Raw genomic sequence first — 24,147 nt, 5'->3', positions numbered from 1 at the left:
GTTTATATATAACAACGTCATTTCCCCTTTTGCATTTATGAAAAGACGCACAAATTCATAACATAGGATTTCAAAAGATGCAGGTTGATGAAAATAACGGGGAAGTTTTACTTTCATCATAGTGATCTCATTGAGAAATACTCTTTTATGGTATGAAGTGTGACGTCTTTAATTTTGATGTATACCTTGTTCTCTTTTTGAGAACGTGACATAACTTATTTGGATTGACCAAAGCTTATATGGCAGGTGTCATCGATGAAGCAGAAGACGCTTACACACTCTTTGGGAACACATGGTCTTAATTTCATTGCATTTTTGTCTCCGTGGGTTTTTTCTTTCTTTTTTTCAGTTTTGCTTCGGGTAGATGGGTATTCTATAGTTTTATTGAATTTGAGTTTGGATCGTATTTCATTTAACATGTTGGTATATTCTTTTTGTTAATGTAATTTTTTGTCATTTCGAAGTGCATCTACGCTGATGATTTATTACTGGTATACAAAATGAATTGATTTTTATAGTCAATGAATTAAGTAACAGTAAACATATATATGTATCTTTACAAGAATTTATGACAAACCGAGCATTTAGCAATTTCTTCATTTCCTTAAGTTAAAAACATCATTTATCATTGCTGCCTTCAGTTGACAGGGTTTGTGGCAAATATTGCATTTTAATCATCCGATCGATTCGTCCAAGGAAGCTGAATATTTCATACATAAGTTTATTCTTGTATTTCATTGTTATTTCGTGTTTGACAGGTTTTCTTCCTTATTGTCTTTGGTAGGACCATAACCTTCAGCCTAGGTTTCGAGTGTGATAAAACAGCCTCTGTGTGTGAAACAACCTTGGTAATAGAAACAGGCGATGATGCATAATGTTGAAATACAAGTATATCCTTACAACGTCAAAATCAGCAGACATGACGTAGTTGACCCATCAAAGGCTACACCCATTCTCCCAGATGACGCTATGACTGCTGATGACTGGGAGGAAAACAGATTCGTAGTCGTCACTAATTAAACTATTTCTGGTCCTCCGATAATTGTAGCGGTAGCACTTGATCGTTCATGTCACCAACAAGCTTTATTTAGATACATTTACCACTGGCATGGTCTTCACCAGAAAGGAACCACTTGTTTCACAGTGTCCAATCCTCTCCGGACAGAAGGTCACGTATGACTTCACAGTTGACCAATCCGGAAGTTACTGGTATCATTCACATGGAGGTAACTAGCGGACGAAGGCGATCAATGGGACTTTGGTTATTAGACAAGACAATGAAAGAACATATAATGACAGTTCAGGATTAGAACCATTTCTTAGGCGCCGATATGTACCACTTTATGATTAGATATGGTCTGTGATCTGTGGATGGTGTATCCATTTCATGCTATTTCCGTTCTTGTAAACGGTAGAGGACGCTACTACAAAAACACAACGACAGGAGAAAGCAATGTAGTCCCGTTGTCAGCGTTTTCAGTGGTTCAAGGACAAGCGTTTAGATTTCGGGTCATTAATGTAGGTGGCATGTATCGTATAAGAGTATCAGTAGACGATCATCCTTTGATACTTGTTGCATCAGATGGTCAAACCTAACGAGGCCCGAGTCGTTTATAACAAATCCTGAAGAACCATTTGATATTGTTTTAACAGCCAATCAGAGCATTTCAATCTCTTGGATACGGGCAGAAACATTTGAAACTAAATTGCATCGAGTAGAACCCATCAGTCCAGAGGTAGACCTAGCACTGTTAGGCGATCTTGTACACGACAAACAGATGTCTGGTCGTCAACTGTCCTTTTACAAATTATCCATTAGGTGACCATATTGACTGCATAAGATTTAATTTTTTGAAGTCAGCAATGAACAACGATCCTGCACTAGAACTAGTATCTGCAGATACATCTAAAGATTATTTTCTTAATTACAAGAAAATTGTCCTCAATCAACGGAATCTAAAGATCCCAGTGTTTCCGCTGTGACACAACCCTTCGAGATCTAGACGACGTGCGACAAAGTAGACTGTGGTGAGGATAAAACATGTAGATACCTAATCACTCACAGATGCACACAATGATGTCGTGCAGTTTGTTCCGTTTAATATGGGAAGAGGAAATGTTGAAGCCCATCCTATTCATCTACATTGTTATTCCTTCTGTGTACTTAAAATGGGATACGTTACCTACAACGCAACGACCGCTAAATATATTTTTGAAAACCATGATATCGATTGCAGAGGAAGTGTAGACTTTACAAGCTACTGTTACAACGCTGCTTGGCGCGATCCGAAATCGCTCGGAAACAACGTGCCAGGGTTGGAACTGAAACGTTCCCCTCGGAAGGATACATTGATTGTTCAAAAGGTTGGAAATGCTGTGATAAGAATCAAGGCCGATAATCCTGGTGTTTGAATCATGCATTGTCACGTCCAATACCATGCATAGGTATGCGGATGTTTAATAACTCATAGCCTTTACATTCGTCACCTCCATTGGGTTTCCCGATTTGTCACGACTTCCCGCCAACCTCCTGCCGAGAAAATATGTATGCCAGCCATCCTCCGACGTCTACAACTTTCGAGACAAACGCACTCCAGCAAATCATTGCCAATAAGTAGACTACTTTAATCCTTTCATATACATTAAACGAATCTCGACAATGCATAACGGTTTATTCTATTGAAGTTGGGTGTTGTTCCTTTGCAATCTTGAAAGGAGCGAATCCGCCTGTGATTGGTCAGATTTTTTCTTCTGGAACCAATCAAATTGCTTCGCTTGTGCCTCCCATTTTGCTGTGACATGTTCCAGAGATGCAGAGAGCGAACGTGATCATAACCCCTGAAGTATTGAGAACGTAGTAAGGGTAGCTTTGCCGACTTTTGTCGAATTTCTTCTTTTTATAATCGTAGTGGTTTTGTTATATGTTTACATAGTTAACAAAATAGACTTTTTAAAAAGGATGCTCAGCTCAGGCCCAATGAACCCTGATTAAGGTATAAGTGTGAGTGCTTTCAAACACCTTTATTTCTATAGCAATATTCGGCAAATCATTGCGTGTTGTTTCTATGCTCTATATTTGATTTTTTGAGTTAACACAAATAGCAATTCAACGTAAATTATTATGCTAACGATATCTTTGCAAGTACCCGCGATTAAAATCTGAACATTTATATATTCCTAGAAATGCTTGGTATCCTTCAGATTTGTATGGAATGAAAGCCACGATGACGTCGTTCGGAGGTCAAACCCCAGTTGTATAATAACACACATCAAATACCAACCCTGTTATCAGTATAATAACACACATCAAATAACAACCCTGTTATCAGTATAAAACACACATAACATAACAACCCTGTTATCAGTATAATAACACCCATCACGTGACAAGCCTGGTATCAGTGTTATAACACACATCACATAACAACCCTGTTATCAATGTAATATCACAGAACATAACAACCCTGTTATCAGTATAATAACACCCGTCACACAACAACCCTGTTATTACTGTAATAACACCTCTTACATAACAACACTGTTATCAATGTAATAACACCCGTCACACAACAACCCTGTTATCAGTATAATAACACACATAACATAACTACCCTGTTATCAGTATAATAACACCCATCACATGACAACCCTGATATCAGTGTTATAACACACATCATATAACAACCCTGCTATCAGTATAAAAACACACATCACATAACAACCCTGTTATCAGTATAACACCCATCACGTGACAAGCCTGATATCAGTGTTATAACACACATCACGTGACAAGCCTGGTATCAGTGTTATAACACCCATCACGTGACAAGCCTGATATCAGTGTTATAACACCCATCACGTGACAAGCCTGATATCAGTGTTATAACACACATCACGTGACAAGCCTGGTATCAGTGTTATAACACCCATCACGTGACAAGCCTGATATCAGTGTTATAACACCCATCACGTGACAAGCCTGGTATCATTGTTATAACACCCATCACGTGACAAGCCTGATATCAGTGTTATAACATCCTCCCACACATAAATACATTATTTTACTTATTTTAACGCACTCGTCTAATTTCTCTGACCATTAACTCTTTTCGAACATAAACTTTAAGATGGATCCTGGCATTAAAAAGGAAGGAAATATTCACTCGAGAAATTATCGTATGGGATTTTACTTCAAGAAGACGATGTTTTAAACGTCTGAGGAGGCCATTTTTGTTTTATGATAAAGAGATGAAGTATTGTCTGTCTTGTTCAGCTTTATCAACGTTCATTAAAAAAAGCAAGAAAATACCAACATTTCAAAACAAAGCATTAAATTGCCTATATGTGAGGTTCATCGTCCTGCAAACAGCAATAGCCCTTTTGTGTCAGGGTCTTCTTACATTTGCTTGTCGTTACCTCATGGAACAACATTTGGGAGGCACGCCACATTTCATCCAAAACATTAAAGAATATATTTAATTTAATCAAGGTAAAGTGTCTTGCCCAAGCATACAGACACGCCTGCAGAGAATAACCCGTTTCTCAACTTCCTTTGAAACGCAATCCGCCACGGTTAGGGAACATCCAACCACGCACCTCGGGTTTTCACTTCAGTTGTGTAGGATCACGCTATCCTGGCCCCTTATAGCTTTGTTCCCGGTCGTATCATTTTATATATGTTTTTTAGTTACACTTATATCAAAGCAAAAATGAAAATGCCAACATGGTGTCTCTATTGATATGTCTGATAAAAGCTTAACACCAATGCCCGAGTAAACATGCCCAAAAGAAAATCAAACAAATTTCAAAACAATGCCCTATCTATCAAATAAAACAGCGGTAATACTTGTCATCATTATCAAGATGTCCACACAAGTATGTTTATTGGCCAATAGTTCGGACATTTAAGTCCAATTCAATATCCTTAGGGTGTTATCTGTGTTGTTTGTTGTATTTATTTTATTACTCAGGTTGGGTTGGCATGCCTGTATCAGAGAGGGGTTTTTACCTGTGGTTCCCTCGGTCTCGTTATCTTTCTCTGTCTATAGGGCAAATGGATAACACACCGATAAGCTTTGCATTGTATATGTATTGATATTATTATCAACGTAGGAACGACAAGACGACACAAGGGACTTCTTTTTCTCTCCCTTAGGTTCTATTGATTCGGGGTACAGCCAGCAGGTCAGCGTAGATGTGACACAGGTTGGCAAGTCTTGCCTATCCCAAACCATGTTAGTGGTACCGTAGGAATTCGCTCTATCTGCTAGCTACAGCATCACAACAAACGACTTTCATGCCAGTCTGTACCTCCGGTGTTCACGAGCGGAGCATTAAGTGTCCGGTACATTAAAGGATGGTGTAGAGTTAATCCAACATTCAAAAATACATTCCCTTGGATGTTATTCTGGAAGTATTTCTGTCTTTACAAAGGTAAGGATGTCCTGAATACAATGTACGGTTTTAAATAATATTTAACTTCTGTGTTTTTAAGGATTTGTCGCAGACATGTGATAAAGCTTTAGAACATAGTGTCACTGACCGTTTTAAGCATTTGGGGACATATTTTTCTCAAGTTGTTATATTATTTAAAACGTGATGATGGATCGTAATCAAGATGCAAGTATACAACTGTAATAATGTATGACTGATTTTTATCTATTTATTTTTGTAAGAAAAGAAATTTTATATCATAATGTATGGTGCGATTTGAGAGAAAGAGAGAGAAATAGACATACATACATACATACATACATACATACATACATACATACATACATACTTACTTACTTACATACATACATACATACATACATACATACATACATACATACATACATACATACATACATACATACATACATACATACATACATACAATACCTATATACATACATACATACATACATACATACATACATACATACATACATACATACATACATACATACATACATATCATACTTGAAATTATTTTTGTTGCATTATATTTGAAAATTTCTGTTCTTAAAGCCTAGATATACCAGGTAAACAATGGAATAAAACTTGTATACAGCTTAAGTACAAACACAAACAAAAAATAATCGATATGGAGTATATCATAATTATAGACATCAACAAAGCTTTGGGACTGACTGTTACATGTGTGTAGTGTTAATTATTTACGTTATTTCAGATATCTGATATTTTCTAATTATAGACTGAACAATACGACTGTAACATGTTTACCGCGCATTGCTTAGTACTAATAAATAATAAATAACAACAAAATCAATATCACTTGAATTTAATTTATTAGAGTTATGTCTCTGTACGGATCTTTACATGTACAAATAGCAATGCAATATATCTTATCAGGCAGAATCGATTTTAAAATCGATATGACGTGTCAGTGCCGTATTTCATGTGAAAGTCAATTATCAATACTTGACTTCTATTGAGGTGGATATGGGATTATATGAACACGAGAAACAGATATTGACCATGACTTTAGTCGTTATAAAAGCCTACCAATAGATACAGACTTTATGACGTCAAGTAAGTGATTTTATGGTAAGTAATTATGTACCTGAAACGTCTCGAAAAGAAACTACACTCAATTTGGCAGCTGAAATTTTACGATAAAGAGAACATTAATTATGTTTCTAAAAATAGTAACATTGAGTCAATACTGCAGAGTATGTATATTCAAAATAACACACACACATATATATATATATATATGTAATGTAAGTAAGCCTTGAAAGCTGGGGGTGTGTGATGCGCGTTAATATATCTGGCCCCACTTGTATAAAACATCTCAAATTGAGATTTCCTCAAGTCGAGATTTTCCTCAACTGATATCTCCTCAAAAACGGCTTGTATAAAATTTTCTCAAGGAACAGGAGGAAGGCATCGGCTAGGATGTCCTGAAATTCCTTGAGGAATTTTCATACAAGATATTTTCAAGGAGATATTAACTGAGGAAAATCTGGGCTTGAGGAAATCTCAAGTTGAGATATTTCGTTCAGATTGCTGACATGGGTCTCATTGGAGAACATGCCATAAATTTGATTGACCTTGGTTTAGATGGCGGATGTCTTCGATTAAGCAGAAAACGCTTAACTTATCGGAACATCTTGTCGAACTCTTCCGGGAGTCTTTTATCTTTTATCGACTTTGAGTTTGACTTGGGACATGTCGGTATCTTCTTTTTCATTTTTTTTTTTTTTTTTTTGTATTTTTTCTGATGATCATAGTTTTGATCTACATGTTATCAAACCATCTGTGTCCATTTGTAACTATTTGATGATAAATAAAAACCAATGTCAACGATAGAACTAAAATCTTTTTTTTTTCTGATAGAAATAAAATCAATTTTTTTTCGCGCATTAATTTTTTTAAATATTGTGTTGTTGGTTAGCATGCACCTACATGTACAGTATTACTGATATAAAAAAAAACACCAATTCGTTGTGTTATCTTTGAACGTGGGATAAGACATAAGGCGTAGATCATGTCTGAGTCTACATAACTTAAGTGTTTGAATTTGACGCCTATTTAAGATAAAGTCTTAAAGTCCACTTCGTACCATGATACTGAATGTATGTTTAAGGCATTTAGAAAATGAGGTAAAGACAGGTGTTGTTTAAATTTGTTATCGTTTGGATGAGGTCAATATGGATAGTTATTAACTCCAACCGACATCAAGCGGAGATTACTATCATCATCATATATATATATATACACGTTGTGTTTGTATGAACAGATTCAAATATAAAATGCAGTTTTATGACGTCTAAGAATTTTCCAAATTGGTAGCACTATTTTTCCTGGCGTCAAGACTTCAAATAGTAAATAATTGCTTTTCGTCACAAAGTAAGGTGTTATTGACTGTACGTTACGTGTGGACATGTTAGCCTTCGTTTCAACATCAGCGATATCGCCTCAGGCGCCGGCAGTTTTCAAATACCATCCATTACGCTTCGTAGCGCACAATGAAATTAATATTGTGTAGATGACCTAAAAGCTTTCTTTGTCAAATGTCAATTTGAAAGTCTCTCAAACACTAAGGTGCCTTAAATATGAGGACAAGAAATTACATAATCTAAATGATATTCTTTAAACAAAACTGTTACATTCCCCAAAATAGATCCCTACTTCATTTGGCTGGAAATTCGTTATTTTTAAATGCTTATGTTTAAAGATCTGGAAGGATAGGTTTCCAAATTTTGACAAATGGAACAATTAGAATATTGAAACATGACAAATATGTAGCTGCCTTTCTCCTTTTCCTAGTGAATAGGATTGAAGTAGATAACTCGACACTGAGATGACAAATTCGAGTTCATACAGACTGCCTATATTCCATCACTGGTGTATTTACTATGCATATTGTTTTTAATAGTTTTCAAGCGAAGTATCTTTTATTTATTTATTTATTTATTTATTTATTTATTTATTGAATTTCTATTCAGAAAGAACAACAAAAAAACTGTAGGCCTTTGTTTAAAGATAAGGTTAAACGTCCAAACACCATTGATTAAATATCAGAACAAAATCCTCGACACAGGTATGAAATACACTACCTGAAAGGCATCGTTTTATTTTTGTGATAAGGTATAATATTGTGTACCAGCCAGTACGGCATGCTGTGCATTTATCTAAAAATCGATTTAACACATGCCGGCTGAGATAACACATGGGGTGTATTACAGGTCATGTCAAAACGAGAAGGATTTTATTTTTTATAGACATGTATTTCATATAAGGAAGTGGCAATGCATATTCTTTGTTTATCTACAGTGGAGACATTCAATGTTCAACCTGTCTAAATTGACCTTAAATGTCTGGAAAACCCGTGCAAATTGATTTCTTCTTATCTCGATGTGAACTGAGTTCAGCTTAAATTGGAATCGGTGCAAGAATTTACAGTTTTTTTACTTGTTGGTAAAAACCTGCTATATAACAATGGAAAAGTTGTCTCTGGCTGGGTTTTAATCGTTTGTTTGTTTGTTTTTTTAAACTTGGTTCCTATTTTTCATATATCTTTGTTCTATAGCTTTACCTAAATATGCATGTTACAATGACAATATCTTTTTCATGGAAAAGTTCTTTTTAATATGTCATATAATTACATTTGGTTAACATAACGTGAGTTAAATTTGGTTTAATACACTTCAAATAATGATTGGAAGGTTTTTGGGGACAGTGTTAATTCTCTGGGTTGAAATATGATAAGGATTTTTTCAAAACAAGTTTCATAGACTTACAATTGTAAACACCATGCCAATTCCATTCATTTGAATCTTTTTGTTTGAACTTGTATCGGCCAATTCTATGTCATCTCTCCATAAAATAACACATATTGATGTCACGTTTGATTGGCCAATATGATAGTTTAACGAATTGTCAAAGAGAGAGAGAGAGAGAGAGAGAGAGAGAGAGAGAGAGAGAGAGAGAGAGAGAGAGAGAGAGAGAGAGATTTCAAACTATGATTGAATTATAAGGATTAGCATTTGATTATTTTCACGTTTTTGATCATAATAAAAACAAAAACAAAAAAACAAACAAAAAAACAAAAAGAACATAAAACAAAAACAAAAAACAAAACAAAACAAAAAAAAAACAAAGAAAAAAACGGAGTGTACTCTTGGCATAAAAAGTACACTCCATTTTTTGTGTTTTGATTTCATAAAAAAGAAAGATAGTTAAAGTTAATTCTTAAACGACAACCTGTCTATCAAGAACACCCTCTCGATAAGGACCATCGGTATACTTCAGACACTGACGTTCCTTGGTGAGGCGATACCCGGCAACGGGAGGAGTCACGGAGACGGAAAACCTGTAACTAAGTCAGACTGTTTTTTAATTGCATGAATATTTAGAAGGCGGTGCTAGGGAAATATCTGACACAATAATATAAAGAATGCTGATTACCATTTCCTTCTTATTGGAATCTGAAGTAATGTCCCCTTACAGGACTTCGGAAAAGATAGATACATTTCATAGTAAACGTAGATATCGCTTTCTTATCTTGTAGATTAATTTATCGGGCTAATTATTATCGCCTAAATCATCACCTTATCAAACATACCGCAATGCATCATGGGTGCGGTTACACAATTCTTTTACAACCACATCACCACGAAAGGAATATTATAGCTAGCCACTTTTCATGAGATTGGTTGTGTGGGGTGATTTGTGTGCGAACCAAGCCCATTTGTTTAAATATATTTGGTCACCTTTCTAATATAAATAGGTGTTATCGTGATTCTAGCTGAAATGGATTGGGTGTCATTGTGTTTTAAATTCCGGGGTAACCGTAAGGTGCAGATGTATCCACTCGGCAGACGACAACTGAGTGTGTCGTAATTCATCTGGTATTTTACGACAACCGTAAAATGAATAACAGAATGTAAAAATTCAAATTTTAACACGTGATTACCGTGTTATACAGTGAATGGGCTCACATTTTTCTTTAAATTTATGACGCCAGGTTTAGAAAATAAATTTTCGTCACACTTTCATCGATTTTGAACTAATGACTTATTTTGATATGATTAGCTTGCTAGAATTTATCTTGTGATTGAAAAGATTTTATTATCATTTCCATATAAAAGATTTGCAAATTTTTGCTCAATTTTTAACTTTGGTTTCTTTGAATTATTTTTTAAGAAAATAAATGTGGATGGTAAATATTTAACTCTGTGTGTTCTAACATTTCCAAGTGTATCGATAAGCAGATATATTAGAACACCTTCCCCAGATATTCGTCGTGTTCTGTATATCATTGTGTACCGCAACAAATCCGGATCAATCTGCACGATGTTTCATTTAAAAGTCGTACAAATATTTTGTGATGTAATAAATATGTCTATAGAGAGAATTTATATACCAATGTATTATGCGTCTAGAGCGAAAGTTGACACGTGTCAACATCGTGAGTTTATTGTAACCATTACTACCCCTCTCAACATATTTTTACAGCTATGAAGTCCTTCACAACAAAACGATTAAAACTAAAGACAAATAAAGAAACCTACCTCCAGCTGTTGTGTATTTCCGCTATGTACAAATAAAAGAGGTATGGTTCCAAGATAAGGTGCATTCATATATGTAAACAATTTTATAATAAAAATACAATTATGTGTCTAAAACAACGCAATTCAACAACAGGTTGCTTAATCCTTAATTAATATTCTTAATTAGTCCTCCAATGAAGTATTTCACAAACATTTCGTGTTGTTTCAAAATTTGTGCCGTATATATCTAAGTAATGTGCGAATTTTTTTTTTTTTTAAATTCTGCTCCCTGTTTCACAGTATTTTAATAACCAGGCTACGGAGCTTTAGTACTGACACTGAGTAAGCTATTATCAGTGTGTTAGTCATCATATTGTTTACATTTATATCACCGTAACAAATCACCCAAGGTGAACTACAGGTATACTTACGTAATTGATGACGTCACAATACGCCTATATATTCATTATAATTTAGGATTGTTCTGTGATGTCGCCAGATTGGACACTGCCCGGCGACGGACAGAGTCAAGGAGATGAAAAACCTTCATCATCAAGGAGTGTTACGTCACCTATTTACATTTTATGGTGTGACTAGCACGTGTCCCAAAGATGTGTTCATTTTAATTTTTCCTTTGTATTTTCACCTAAATGACTTGTTAATAAAAAAATAATCTCTAACGAAACGACAAAACACTTTGTCGTTATAATTTCACAAAATATACCATAAACCCAGTGAGAAACAAACAATGGATGATTAAAATATGTCACCATCTGAAGTCGGTTCTCTTACATTTCCTGCTACTAGCGCTACCATTTTCGGAATACACCTGCATTAAACGTATTTACTGTCATCATCAGTGACGGAAGACAGCTGTATTTTAGCACGTGCATTAATTCGCCGAAATTGCTATCTGATCTATTCAAATATTTCATTTAAATTATATAAATAATTGTTTAGATAATCGATTTCCTAAGTGGTAGAAAAAAACAATTTACCGATAATTTACGTAAATTCAAAAAATTGCTTTCATATCAATTGAAATGTGGTACTATATTTCCGTACGGAAATTCTACAGTCTGTGATTGGTTGTTTTTGTTTCAGCGAGTCGTAGTTCATTAAAAATCCTTAATTACTCTGCACGTGACTTAACTGTACTGATGACACGTGTATAAGTTCTGACAAGATACGAGGTTTGCCATTTGTAGCCATTGCCATGTATATTTTTCTTTTAACATAGACAATTGGCAATTATGTTGAACTTAAAGTATTACTGTTATCAGCTAGAATGCTCTCTATTCATTTAATTACTACTCTGTCGATCTACCTGCCTGCCTGTCTGTCTGCCTGTCTGTCTGTCTTCAAGATACGTCAGTATCTCCATCTGTATCCATATGTATTTGTCTGTCTGTGTGTCTGTATTTCTGTCTGTGCGTTTGCGAGTTTTGCGAGAAATTATGTCTGGCCGTCCGCTTGCCGTCTTTATCTTTCAGACCATGTTTCTCAGTCTGTCTTTCTCTGACTGTGGCCGTCTGTATCCATTTGTATGCTTTTCTGTGTTTATCGCTATAGTCTGTATCTATCACTGTCTTTTTCTCCCTCCCCCAATCCCCCCCTACCTCATAAAGTAAATGTATATGTATGTGTATTGTTTTTTAATTTACAATTTACAAAATATCTAATATTGCGTTACTTTTTGTATCGATAACTGATAACGGATGTTTGTATAATCATGTCATCATCCGCTTATCTCAATATAACAACAATATCTATTGTTTACCGCCGACATTCATTGTGCTATATATTTAAAGCCAATGACAAATATACATATTTACAACATACATAGATAATGTAGTATGAACACTGTAGAACTAAACTACATCACCGAATATTTTTCTCATATAATTTGACAGAGGAACTGAAATGACAATGGAGAAGTTTCGTTTCGGACTATTTGGATTTCTGATTTTACTTCAACTCTGTTCCGGACAAGGTAAATAGTCTGTAATTTTTTATGTCCCCTTCAATTCCACTATTTTTTCACTCAATTATACAAAAGAAGTCAAGGGGTAGATGGCATTTTCACAATGTACACTTATTGGTACTGTTGGTTCATACTAACATTGTGCTAAGGAAAGAGTATTTTGTAAGCGGCTCATCACTGACATAAAAAGAATATTGAAGTCTAGTTTACATAAATCATTATTGAAAATCCTCAAATCTACAGCATCATTGGTTTCGTGCATATCCAAGGGTATATTTTAAGGCTTTTTTTAATTTCTGTACCTGTAACGACTTGTATATTCAGTTTTTTCCCCCAGTATGTTCAAAGTACGAGTCTTTGATTTGGATAAGTGTTATTGTGAACATACACTGAAAATTCGTGTGGTGTGTTTTTTTCGGTTCTTGTAAATATGATAAACAAATCGTTTTATGGTATTTTATCAAAATTCACATATTCACGTTCAGATTGCCTGCAGGATATATTATAGCCCAACCTAACATTAGCAGTGTTCAGACAAGGTCAGGTCATTGTATTTCAACATTTATTCACATAAATGAATCAACAGCCCATATTTTGAAATATATACTTAACGAGACGTGTTTACGAAACACTAACACTATGCTGCAACAAAAGCCTTAATTGGGATGTTAAAACTGTTCTGTATAAGGCATGTGCTAATTGCATGCACACTTTGTGAAACACTTATGTTTTCTTTGTGGTAATGATTTGGCAGTTTTAGATAAATATTTATGGCCTATGTGAAATTTCTTTTCAAATGTAGGTCAAAGGTCACGGTCAAGATCACATGGTCAAAAACAAATTTGGTACCACCGGAAAGGTCTTGTCACAAAAAAACACACATGTCAAATATGAAAGACTTGCCTCTTATGGTGCAATAGTTACGAACAAGTTTAAAGTTGACAATAGACAAACAAACAGCACAAGAACAATATGCCCCGACCTTACGATCCAGGAGCATAGAAAATACTGAACATACCGCAGTTCTTTTAAGATCTATAGTTGTAATTAATTGTTTATATAGACAACAAAATTAATTAGTCGCTACCCAACATATTTGCATATGATTGACGTTTCAGGTCTTTACTTCAGACACAAGAGACAGAAAGGTTTTTATATGCATTATTATGTCATTTTTTATAGGGAACAATCAACAAAGTATAGTAATAAACGACAGCACAGTGAAGAAAGGTAAGCAAACATGTCATATTTAATATTTTAATTTTGACGATTTCTTTACGAAAAAAGTTTTTTCCCCTTTTATCTAGTGACGTCATTTTTGTTTATATATTTATCTATTCAAGATTAATCAATTCATTCATCCTTTTTTTCTAATTTGATCGAACTCCTTTTTCTTCACTCACTCTTCCACAGATGATTGTTTTTATACATGGGAGGCCTGTCCTCTGTCTTCGATTTCCAAAGACTGTGACTTCTTCATGTACTTTAATACAACAGAGTTGAACCAAACAAAGTTGTATATGAAAATAGACTTATTTTCACATTGTGTAAGTAATCATTTCTTTATAATTTATTTCCTAATGCTAGGCGTTAGCTTTTCTCCACAATAATATATTTTTCGACATTTGATTCAGACTGGCATGCTATCACGTTGTAACATTTCATATTCCCATCAAACATTTGTATTGTGTGACAAATCTGTTATTTCTATTTTACAGAGTTTTACTGGAAAACTTTGCAATCTATATTGCGAGGTATTGTATTATTTTTTTACTTCATAAACCTTACTTTGAATCAAATATATGAGACTATATTCATCACTTGTTGCTAGTTATAATGCCAATAATAGACAGCAGTACAGTTTGACATAATCTATCGCGAAGGGTACAACTTGTGGTTAACTGCAGAGAACATTACATTTGGTCAGGACGTGTTTCCATTCGCCGTAATTTCATTGGGTCGGATGTTTTGGTTTCGTTTGAAATTGAAGAGCTCTTCAAGAGAGGTCATGAAGACCTTGCAAAGTCCTTCAGCTTTATATTCATATATATTGATGTCGTCTTGTCTTTAAATAGCAAGATATTTATTGACCATGTCCATCGTGTATACCACAAGATGTGGAAGACGAATACTTTCTATATCAATTGCTTATCTCTATCTTTTCCCTCAACGAAACCAACATGGACAGTTTCACACCAAGCTGTATGATAAGCGTGATGATTTCAATTTCCCTATTGTAAATTTACCTTTTCTGTGACACAATTACCTTACACCCCAAACCTATGAATTTGATATGTTCGATATTCAAGGGCCTGATCCCAAACTCAAGAAGTTCGTGATATCGTCAGCTGACAGACAAATTCATAACACACGTTTTCAAGAATTGTAGTTTGATGTAAATTAAGTAAATATTCTTTTTCAAGGTATGAAGCTGGACGTGTTTAGTGCCAGTTAATTTGCCTGTTGTTTCCGTAGATGCTCATTTTAGAACGCTATATTACTATTTTGAATTGACCAAGATTTACATGGCAAGTGTTATTGATGAAGCTAGCGACGTTTACTCTTCCGGAACACATGGTCGTATTCCTTGTACTTTATTCAAATGTTGCCCTATGTCTTTTAAATTCAAGCTTGAATTATGGTTATGGTCACGTTTTCAAGCATGGTTGTTTTACTATCAACTAGCTGTGCATGTTCCCGCATAAAGGATTACACAAATCCCTTTGAAGACCTTCTTGGTCTAACTGGCAGGTTTTGTCCTGGCATCCACCGTTTTAGACAAGTTGTCTTCTGTATTAACCTATACTCCTGTTTCTCCTGCTGACAGGAGATCATCTATCAGGAACAGATGAACTTTTTCGTGTGAAATTTTCTTTCATTCTGAATTCATTTTCGTTTCCTCGATTTTAAGTTTGCGAGAAAAGCTTATTGACGAATTGTCGGTATTTTCCTGTTGTTATCCGAGGTTTTAAAAATTTATTTACTTTTACATCCGACATGGGTTGCAGATCTGATAAATTATAAGCTTAAATATATGTGCATAACAGTGAACATTAAAGTGACTGTGATCAATAAATGATTATATTCAATTTACTTTTTTCAGTCAGGGACATCATCTGCAGTGTTTTTCCAAAGGATTGCTGAAAACGTCCATCCAATAACTTTCAGCCAATCCTCGTACGAAGTTGATGTTCCTGAGGTAGGTACCTTTTTTTTAAACGTTCCTATGTGTAAGTTATCGGTAATATATCATGCATATACATCTTCAATATTTCAACACTAAATTAAAAAACATATGGATATATAAGTGGGATGACAAACATCTAGGTAGATTTACATACATTTCATTTTATTGCAGTCGACTGGAACCGATGCAGTTCTACTTGAATTAACTTCAAATATGACAGTTAGAAAAGATTGCTATTACAATGACGTCTCGCCGGTATTTGCTATCAAGGTAATACATTTGATTTACAATATATCTGATTTTTCTGGATGGATTTGGTGTCTGTTATCACTTTAACAACTCTCTTTTTTTTTATCACATCAGAAACAAAATCTCAAGTAACTAACAATTACACCCGAATGAACGAATTTTATATATAGAGCAAGATTTCTCAAAGATATATATATTATCCATATCACAGTGTCTGACATTGTTTGAAAGACGTGCGATAATTTGGTATTTTTTGTGTTTTTTCAATGCAGACACATGAAGATTTATTTCAAGTAAAGGGTACTAAGCCGCCCGGATTGTATTTAAAAGAGAGACTCGATTACGAGAAAAACACAATTTACAACGTCACAGTAGAAGTCATTGTAAGTAAATAAATATCACTGTTTCATTTTTTGGTCACCAACAAAGAATGCAATTTTAGCCATTGCCGCCGTTATCTGGTATGAATTACTCGCGAAACAGTGTTATCAGTGTTAAACTTATTACCACTTCAAAGGAGAGATAAAACCACCTCATATTAAACCTTCGCTCCATTTGAATTTTACCGAATTGAATTTCAAAATGCCGAAAAGATGGTGTCATTTTAACTGGCCAATACCACCAACCTTATCATAACCATGGATGTTATTTTATCAAATTCAGACTTTCATATATAATGCAAGACACAGTTTGAAAAGCGGTGTCATATTTTCAATCAACACGTGTCCATTTTACCGGGCAAGCATTTACACTGTGTATTTGCGTTATTTGTTTTCCAGTTGTATGACCAGACCAACACGACAGAGTTCATTATAAATGTAATAGACGTTGATGACATGGATCCAGTGTTCTTGAACGATTCATATAGCCTACACATAATGGAAAACGTAAGCTATTTGGTAGACACCATAATGTATACCCTTATCTGTTCTTTTTTACCCTTCATTCCAACTTTACCGTTATTTTTATCATTTTCCCGGTTTTCATCACTGCTTTGTTAAAATGATAAGAGAAAGCAGTGGATTAAGCACATAGACGATCAGGTTTCACATCCGTAATCATTCATTATCATGTCTAGACTCATTTGCCCGACTCTTAAGTTTTTTTTGATACTCTGGCTCCCCCCACAAATAGGCTAGACAACTACCTACCGCTCCTACCACGACCATCCCCACATCACACACAATATCCCACGCACCATCTCTACCACACTCATTTCCCACATCACACACAATATCCCACGCGCCACCACTATCCCATCCAATCCCTATCCCGTAACCACATCACACCCCATACACACCACGCACCACCTCTACCACACTCATCCCACATCACACACAATATCCCACGCACCACCCCTATCCCATCCAATCCCTATCCTATCCCCACATCACACCCCATACACCACGCGCCATCTTTATAACACTCCTCCCCACACCACACCCTATACTCCACGCACCAACCCTATCCCATCCAATCCCTAGCTCATCCCCACATCACATCCCGTACACCACGCACCAACCCTATCCCATCCAATCCCTATCCCATCCCCATATCACACCCCATACTCCACGCACCACCTCTACCACACTCATCCCACATCACACCCCATACGCCACGCACCTCCCCTATCCCATCCAATCCCTAGCTCATCCCAACATCACACCCCATACACCACGCACCACCTCTACCACACTTATCCCACATCACAACCCATACACCACGCACCAACCCTATCACACTCATCCCACATCACACACAACAATCCATGCACCAAGCCTATTCCATCCAATGCCTGACCACGTGGGTTTTCCACGGGTACTCCGGTTTCCTCCCACAATAAGACCCCTCCCGCGCTTACATCCGGGCCAACGAGAGTGATTAGTATAAGTTGACATAACTTGTTTCGCAATTGTTATAAAATAAATAAAGTTCATATTTATAAAGTTTATATTTATCCAATCGCTGCCATGCTTCGATCCATTTCACCATGATTCTGTAAGATAAGTTGGTACGTTACAATGTTTTTCTTTATTATAGTACTGTTGTCCAATATATCAACTCCACTTAAAAACATTTTACATTATAAAGGTATAAAAGGGGGCACTATTTTTGACAGGATACAGATCACGTGAATACTTGGCTTTGGACAACACCTGCTATTGCGGCAGAGGATAGAGACAAAGGTCAAGGACGACAAAATCTAACATTCAGTATATCCTCAGGGTCAAACGGTACGGCACTTGAATCTTAAACTTATTTTCAATAACTATGACACAGTTCATTTCTTTTACTTCATTTTCCCTATCAGTCAGTTTAATTTCCTTGCATGCTTAAAATTGTGCTTTACTGTTTTAAATGGAAGTAAGACTTAATTCAATATAAAATGAATTCCAATATAATATCTCTGACTTTTCTCTTTTTATATATTTTGTCATCTATCGTTGTATAAATAAGTTGAAGAAATTTCGCTCATGAATTACATTTGACGACATAATTAACGATTTGATTAATAGCGTCAACACTATCATATCTTAGAAAAACAGGCTATTTGAGTGAAAATTTTGTAATCATGAAAAGTATCCTTGATTGGGGAACATATAAAGAGGGAATTAAATATCTTAGAATATAAAGCCATCTTGTCTAAAATCAGCTCGCTTCCAAACCTTTCAATGGAGCTTTTGACCTTCCGAATCGTCCATACTTTAACTCTAGAGTATAATCCATCCTGACCCTTTCCTTTATGTTTAACCTCATATATTGTTGGAACATTGTTGTGAGTTTATCATGTATCCGTCGTAGTACGAGGTACGTATTTATTTTTATTACATTTTACAGTTTAAACTGCACGATACTTGTGTTTATGTACTTATGAACGATATGTGATATGTTCTTGATTTAGAGATCACTCGAAACAAACAAGTTCAGAATATGACTTGAATATCTGAGGTATAAAAAGTAGGTAAATATAGAGACTTACATAATCTGTAATGGTCAGATTTAATTGCACATCTTGAGCCATTAGGGAAAGGTAAGTATGGTAATTAATGTCATCTTTATAAAGAGAATATTTAACAATATTTTTCTATGTTTCTATTTATTTGGTGATTTTATGTTATGAAGCTGATAAAATATTATTTCTTATGTAATGCTTCATTCCTAACTATGTAGGGTTTGTTTGGAAAATAAATATCAAACAATCATTGTACTTAACCTAATAGTTTGTCCATTTTAAATGCCTACATATGACACGTTCTTTTTTTTTTAAATAACTTAATATATTATCATTATCGAGAGTGATATATACTTTTTGTGTTTTCGGAAGATATATCTTCTAGAAAATTTAGTGCATGATTCTTTTCTCTTGTTTACAACTGTAAACGGAAAACAAAAGTATCTACATATACATTTGATTTGTGTTCTAATGAAATTTTTATAGATGTATTACTGATAGTTTAGGGTACATAATAAATTTCATGTGTATGGTCTAATAAGCTTTGCAACATTTACTTAATACTAGAAGATGGTCTATTTGCCTGCAGTTTAAAGCTTATTAAATCAAATGAAAACTCACATTTTTGTCTTAATACCAAAGTATCATATACTCTTACAATGTAATGAAAGACGAAAATTTACTTCCAAAAAAGTTGCCTCGAAAACAACAGAGAATTATCATTTTGGAATATAATAATAATATATGGAAATAAATTTATTCCTGTGACACATATTCTGACGCCTGTACCGGCAAAAAGGTAGTGCATTAACATATTGATGTTTTAATTTTCCTCTAAGTTCTTACATCAAATCTTTCAAAAATGCATTGTAATATTGGATTGTTCATATTTCTCAGAGGAATAAACACGCCCTTTAAAGCTTTAAAATGGAAGAGAAAACAAAACAGTTAAATAAAATATCTTTTTGATCTGGATAATCAATTCGATTGAAATGTGAAACGAGATTCATTTTTGCTTTTTGTCACAAACCTTATAAATTACCGTGTAATTTGGAAACCGTCTCCCATCAATATTGTCAATATGACGTCTTCTGATGAATCACAACAGCTACAACAACATTTTGGAACTAGAAATACCTACTGTGAAACACCAATAGTTTCAGAAAGAAACCCCATAAGAGAACTTAATCAAGAATTTGAAATGATTAGAAGTCGTTTGATTGTAAAAATGTATTAAGTATTATTCATATCATCTGGTTTTACAACACAAATGAAAAAGAACTCCTCGTTAACTGATTGTACATTTGTACAAGATAATCTTGCACAAAGAATTTAATGTAATTTTTTTTAATATTTTTCATACAGGTAATTTTCAAATCAACTGCACAACCGGACAAATACGTGTTACTAAAGTTCTATTTTGGAAAAAAGACGAGCTCAACATGTATCACCTCACCATACAGGTAATTTTGACGTCACCTTGCAATCTTATGATTTCAAATATTTAAAAAAATAAAAACAAATTGATTGTAAATGTTCTCGAATGATCAAAGGTCCAGATACGATACTATTATATATGTTGTTTTGTTTTCGTTTAATTTTTTTGAAAATTATATCGTGATGTAATTTATGCAGGCAACACAAGATAATGACCCGAATAGGTACGCTACCTCCTTTCTTAATGTGTATGTGAACGATACCAACAACCACAGACCAATTTTCACCAACAATCCCTACAAGGCTGTTATCGACGAGCATGCTCGTGTAGGATCCCACGTCACACAAGTTCATGCGGAAGATGGAGACGAGGTTTGTCTTTCTTATCGCGAAAGAGACTACAATTAAAATTCATAAAACAGATTGTGGCCCTTTCCAATATTTCCGCAGACCTACACCCATTTGCTTCTATAGTTCTGTTACCCAGCGAAAATTTGAACCCTAGAATAATCAAACGCGAAAGACAATATCAACATGGTAACAGAATATTCACTCGAAATTATATTCTAAGAAAATAGAGCAAAATAGGAACAAAAAGCTATTTAAAAACGTAAGAAGAGAACATGACCAGGTGTTCTGAAAAGGTAAACGTCTTCTGCTTCACCGCCGACACCGCCATGTAAATCTTGGGTCAATCAATGTTAGTGTTGTTATATTTCTAAAATAAGGTGAACAATATCGGATCTACCAAGTATGAATTCTTACCCTGTTTCAGTGTCAGAAATAACCGTGTTCATGGTACATGTTAATACCCACCACAATCAGAATACATTGATACAAAGGACTCTGTATAACTATGTCAATCTCTATAAACGTGATCTTTTCCTACGATCAAACCAATAAGGACAGCTTTCCAGCATTATGTTTATAAAAGCGTATTGATTAGGTACGAGTGTATGACGTTAGACAAGTTTATCATTCTCATTCAAGGGCCTGTTCCCATCATCACGTTTTCGTGCAAGAAGTCGTCAATTGACTGACAAACTCGTAACACAAGGATTCAAAGATGCAGGTTGATGAAAATTATGGAAACCTTTATGATCACCATAGTGATCTCATTGAGAAATATTCTATTTCTTTGTGTGACATGAAGCTTGATGTATTTGATGCTCGTTAGTTTGTCTATTGATTCGGTTGTCGTATACCTTGCTCTCATTTGAGAACGTGACATATCTAACTTGGATTGATCAAGAAGTAGACGACGCTAACTCTTCCTAAATGCCTTGGCCATGTTTGTATTTTCTTGATGTTTTACTTTTTTTCCGTTGCTGTCAACCATGTTCTCAATCTTAGTAACAGAAGACGCTTATCCTTTCGAAACACCTAATCTTAGTAACTTAGTAACTCAATTTAATCTTTCTTCTGCGTGTATTTTATTACTGTCCTCTCCTTGATAATGGATTTAAATAACGTTTTTATGAATATTTCGATATTTTCGTATTTCTTATTTTTTAAAACTGATAACGTTAACTGAAAACGCTTCATATATTTTTCAGGGACCGTTTGCTATCACATCTTATAAAATTATTGGTTCTGTGAGGCTCTTTGCTATTGACAGTCAGACTGGGATCATAACTGTTGCTAATTCCACCGGCTTGGACAGAGAAGCATTTCCGAATATAACGTTAGAGGTACATGTCATTTTAAAATGAGATCCTTTATTACTTCCATTAGGAATACTTATTATTGTTTTACTACATATCTTGCACGGACAACTATACCATTATCTTTTATATCCTATCGGAATACCCTATTTGCATTCGAATATCTAGGCGGCTAATATAGAGAACACCTTAACCTATTATAATATCAGTAAGAAATAACTTTAAAGGATGACAAAACCTTTTGCTTAAGTTTTTGGACTTTTTATGACTAAGCAGGAATTAATTATATGTGTGTCATTGTTTCACCTCCAGGTACAGGCTATCGATGTGAACGCTAATGAAACTGGTGACACCACTTTTGTTGAAATTACACTTCATGACATTAATGACCACACACCGAATTTCACAAAAGGTTCCTACATCTTTCACGTCAGCAGCTCTGATACTGCACAGGTAGATATATATATGTATATATATATATATATATATATATAATTTCGTGACGTCATATTCGCGGTTAATTTAATATTGCAATATCACAAATAAAGGTCATGACCTATATATCAACCAATGAACTATTATCCCACAGTACCATCATCCATTTTTTCATTTTCACATAAAAATTTGAAAATTGTTTTTATAACGTGTTCTGTTCTGAAGCAGTGCAATCGAGAACCTCACAACATATATGGTTCATATTCACTCCATAGTATTATAACATTAATTTCTACACATGATTAGACTCTGGTTTGGATGGTATATAGGACAAAGAGGATTAGGTGTGTTATAGACATTTTCTCTTCTTCTGGTGATCAACCCACTGGGTAAGATATAAGGTTTCAAGACTCCTCACAACGTGTACTGATAATAGATGTACTTACTGTTATGCAAGGCCATTTCTTTATTTCACAAATCCACAGTTTACACAACACGATTTTAATAAAAGGAGAATAAACAGAAAATGTATACAAGTGAATATATGTTGCCAACGGGGCTTTTTAACACATGAAAGACCAAACAGCCCACGTCAACACAAGAGTAGCAAAGTAATTAATATATTTTAAGAGATTTTTTTTCGATGAGTGTGCAACAAAATAATTAAATTTTTACCTATGACGGTTTTATGTCTCGCGACAGGTGCACGCTAATGACGACGATATTGGCAGAAATGGGCGTGTATCATATGAATTGTTCATGGAGCCATCGACACCTCACGTGACTATAAACAAGGACAATGGAACTATAACGTTCATTAACATCCGCGAAGATTTAACGTTTTCTGTGTCGGCATGTGACAATCCGATCATCACAAGCAGCCGGTAAGTTCTGTGCATGTTTTCTGACTGAGAAAAGATGAAAACATACAATCAACTGTGTGTAAAGGATGGTTGAAGGGATAGTGCAATGTCTATTTTGGAAATTTCCAATCACGCGAAAAATGTGACCACAAAAATTAGATATCTAGGAGAAAACTAAAGTTCATATCGAAATATAATCTTATTTTCCGTATAATTATTTTCTCTTCAACTCATATCACCCACAACTGAAATATTATGATCACCGTAAGATGTTTATTAACGAATGTAATTTTGATATTTCAAACAATGTGAATACTATCTTATTACATGTACATGTGTAATTCATATCAAAGTATATTGTAAACGAAAAAG

At 34.7% G+C, this 24,147-nt stretch overlaps 1 protein-coding gene and 1 pseudogene across 1 annotated transcript; both read left to right on the top strand.

The window, feature by feature from the left end:
* The first annotated feature begins 758 nt into the window (after positions 1–758).
* On the top strand, positions 759–2,618 carry LOC132561028 (uncharacterized; annotated as a pseudogene).
* Positions 2,619–4,863: 2,245 nt separating this feature from the next.
* On the top strand, positions 4,864–23,800 carry LOC132561026 (protocadherin Fat 4-like). Its single transcript, XM_060225745.1, has 11 exons — positions 4,864–4,875; positions 5,113–5,205; positions 16,091–16,186; positions 16,696–16,806; positions 17,203–17,310; positions 18,543–18,657; positions 20,742–20,839; positions 21,012–21,185; positions 22,370–22,504; positions 22,790–22,930; positions 23,615–23,800. Exons 1-11 carry the CDS (start codon positions 4,864–4,866, stop codon positions 23,798–23,800), a joined length of 1,269 nt encoding a protein of 422 aa, XP_060081728.1.
* Positions 23,801–24,147: the final 347 nt, after the last annotated feature.

This window comes from Ylistrum balloti, unplaced genomic scaffold, assembly GCF_031769215.1.
Source record: "Ylistrum balloti isolate Yb309-2 unplaced genomic scaffold, AGI_CSIRO_Ybal_v1 Utg371138, whole genome shotgun sequence".
Classification (NCBI taxonomy): domain Eukaryota; kingdom Metazoa; phylum Mollusca; class Bivalvia; order Pectinida; family Pectinidae; genus Ylistrum; species Ylistrum balloti.
This window is presented reverse-complemented; position numbering and strand designations above follow the sequence as displayed.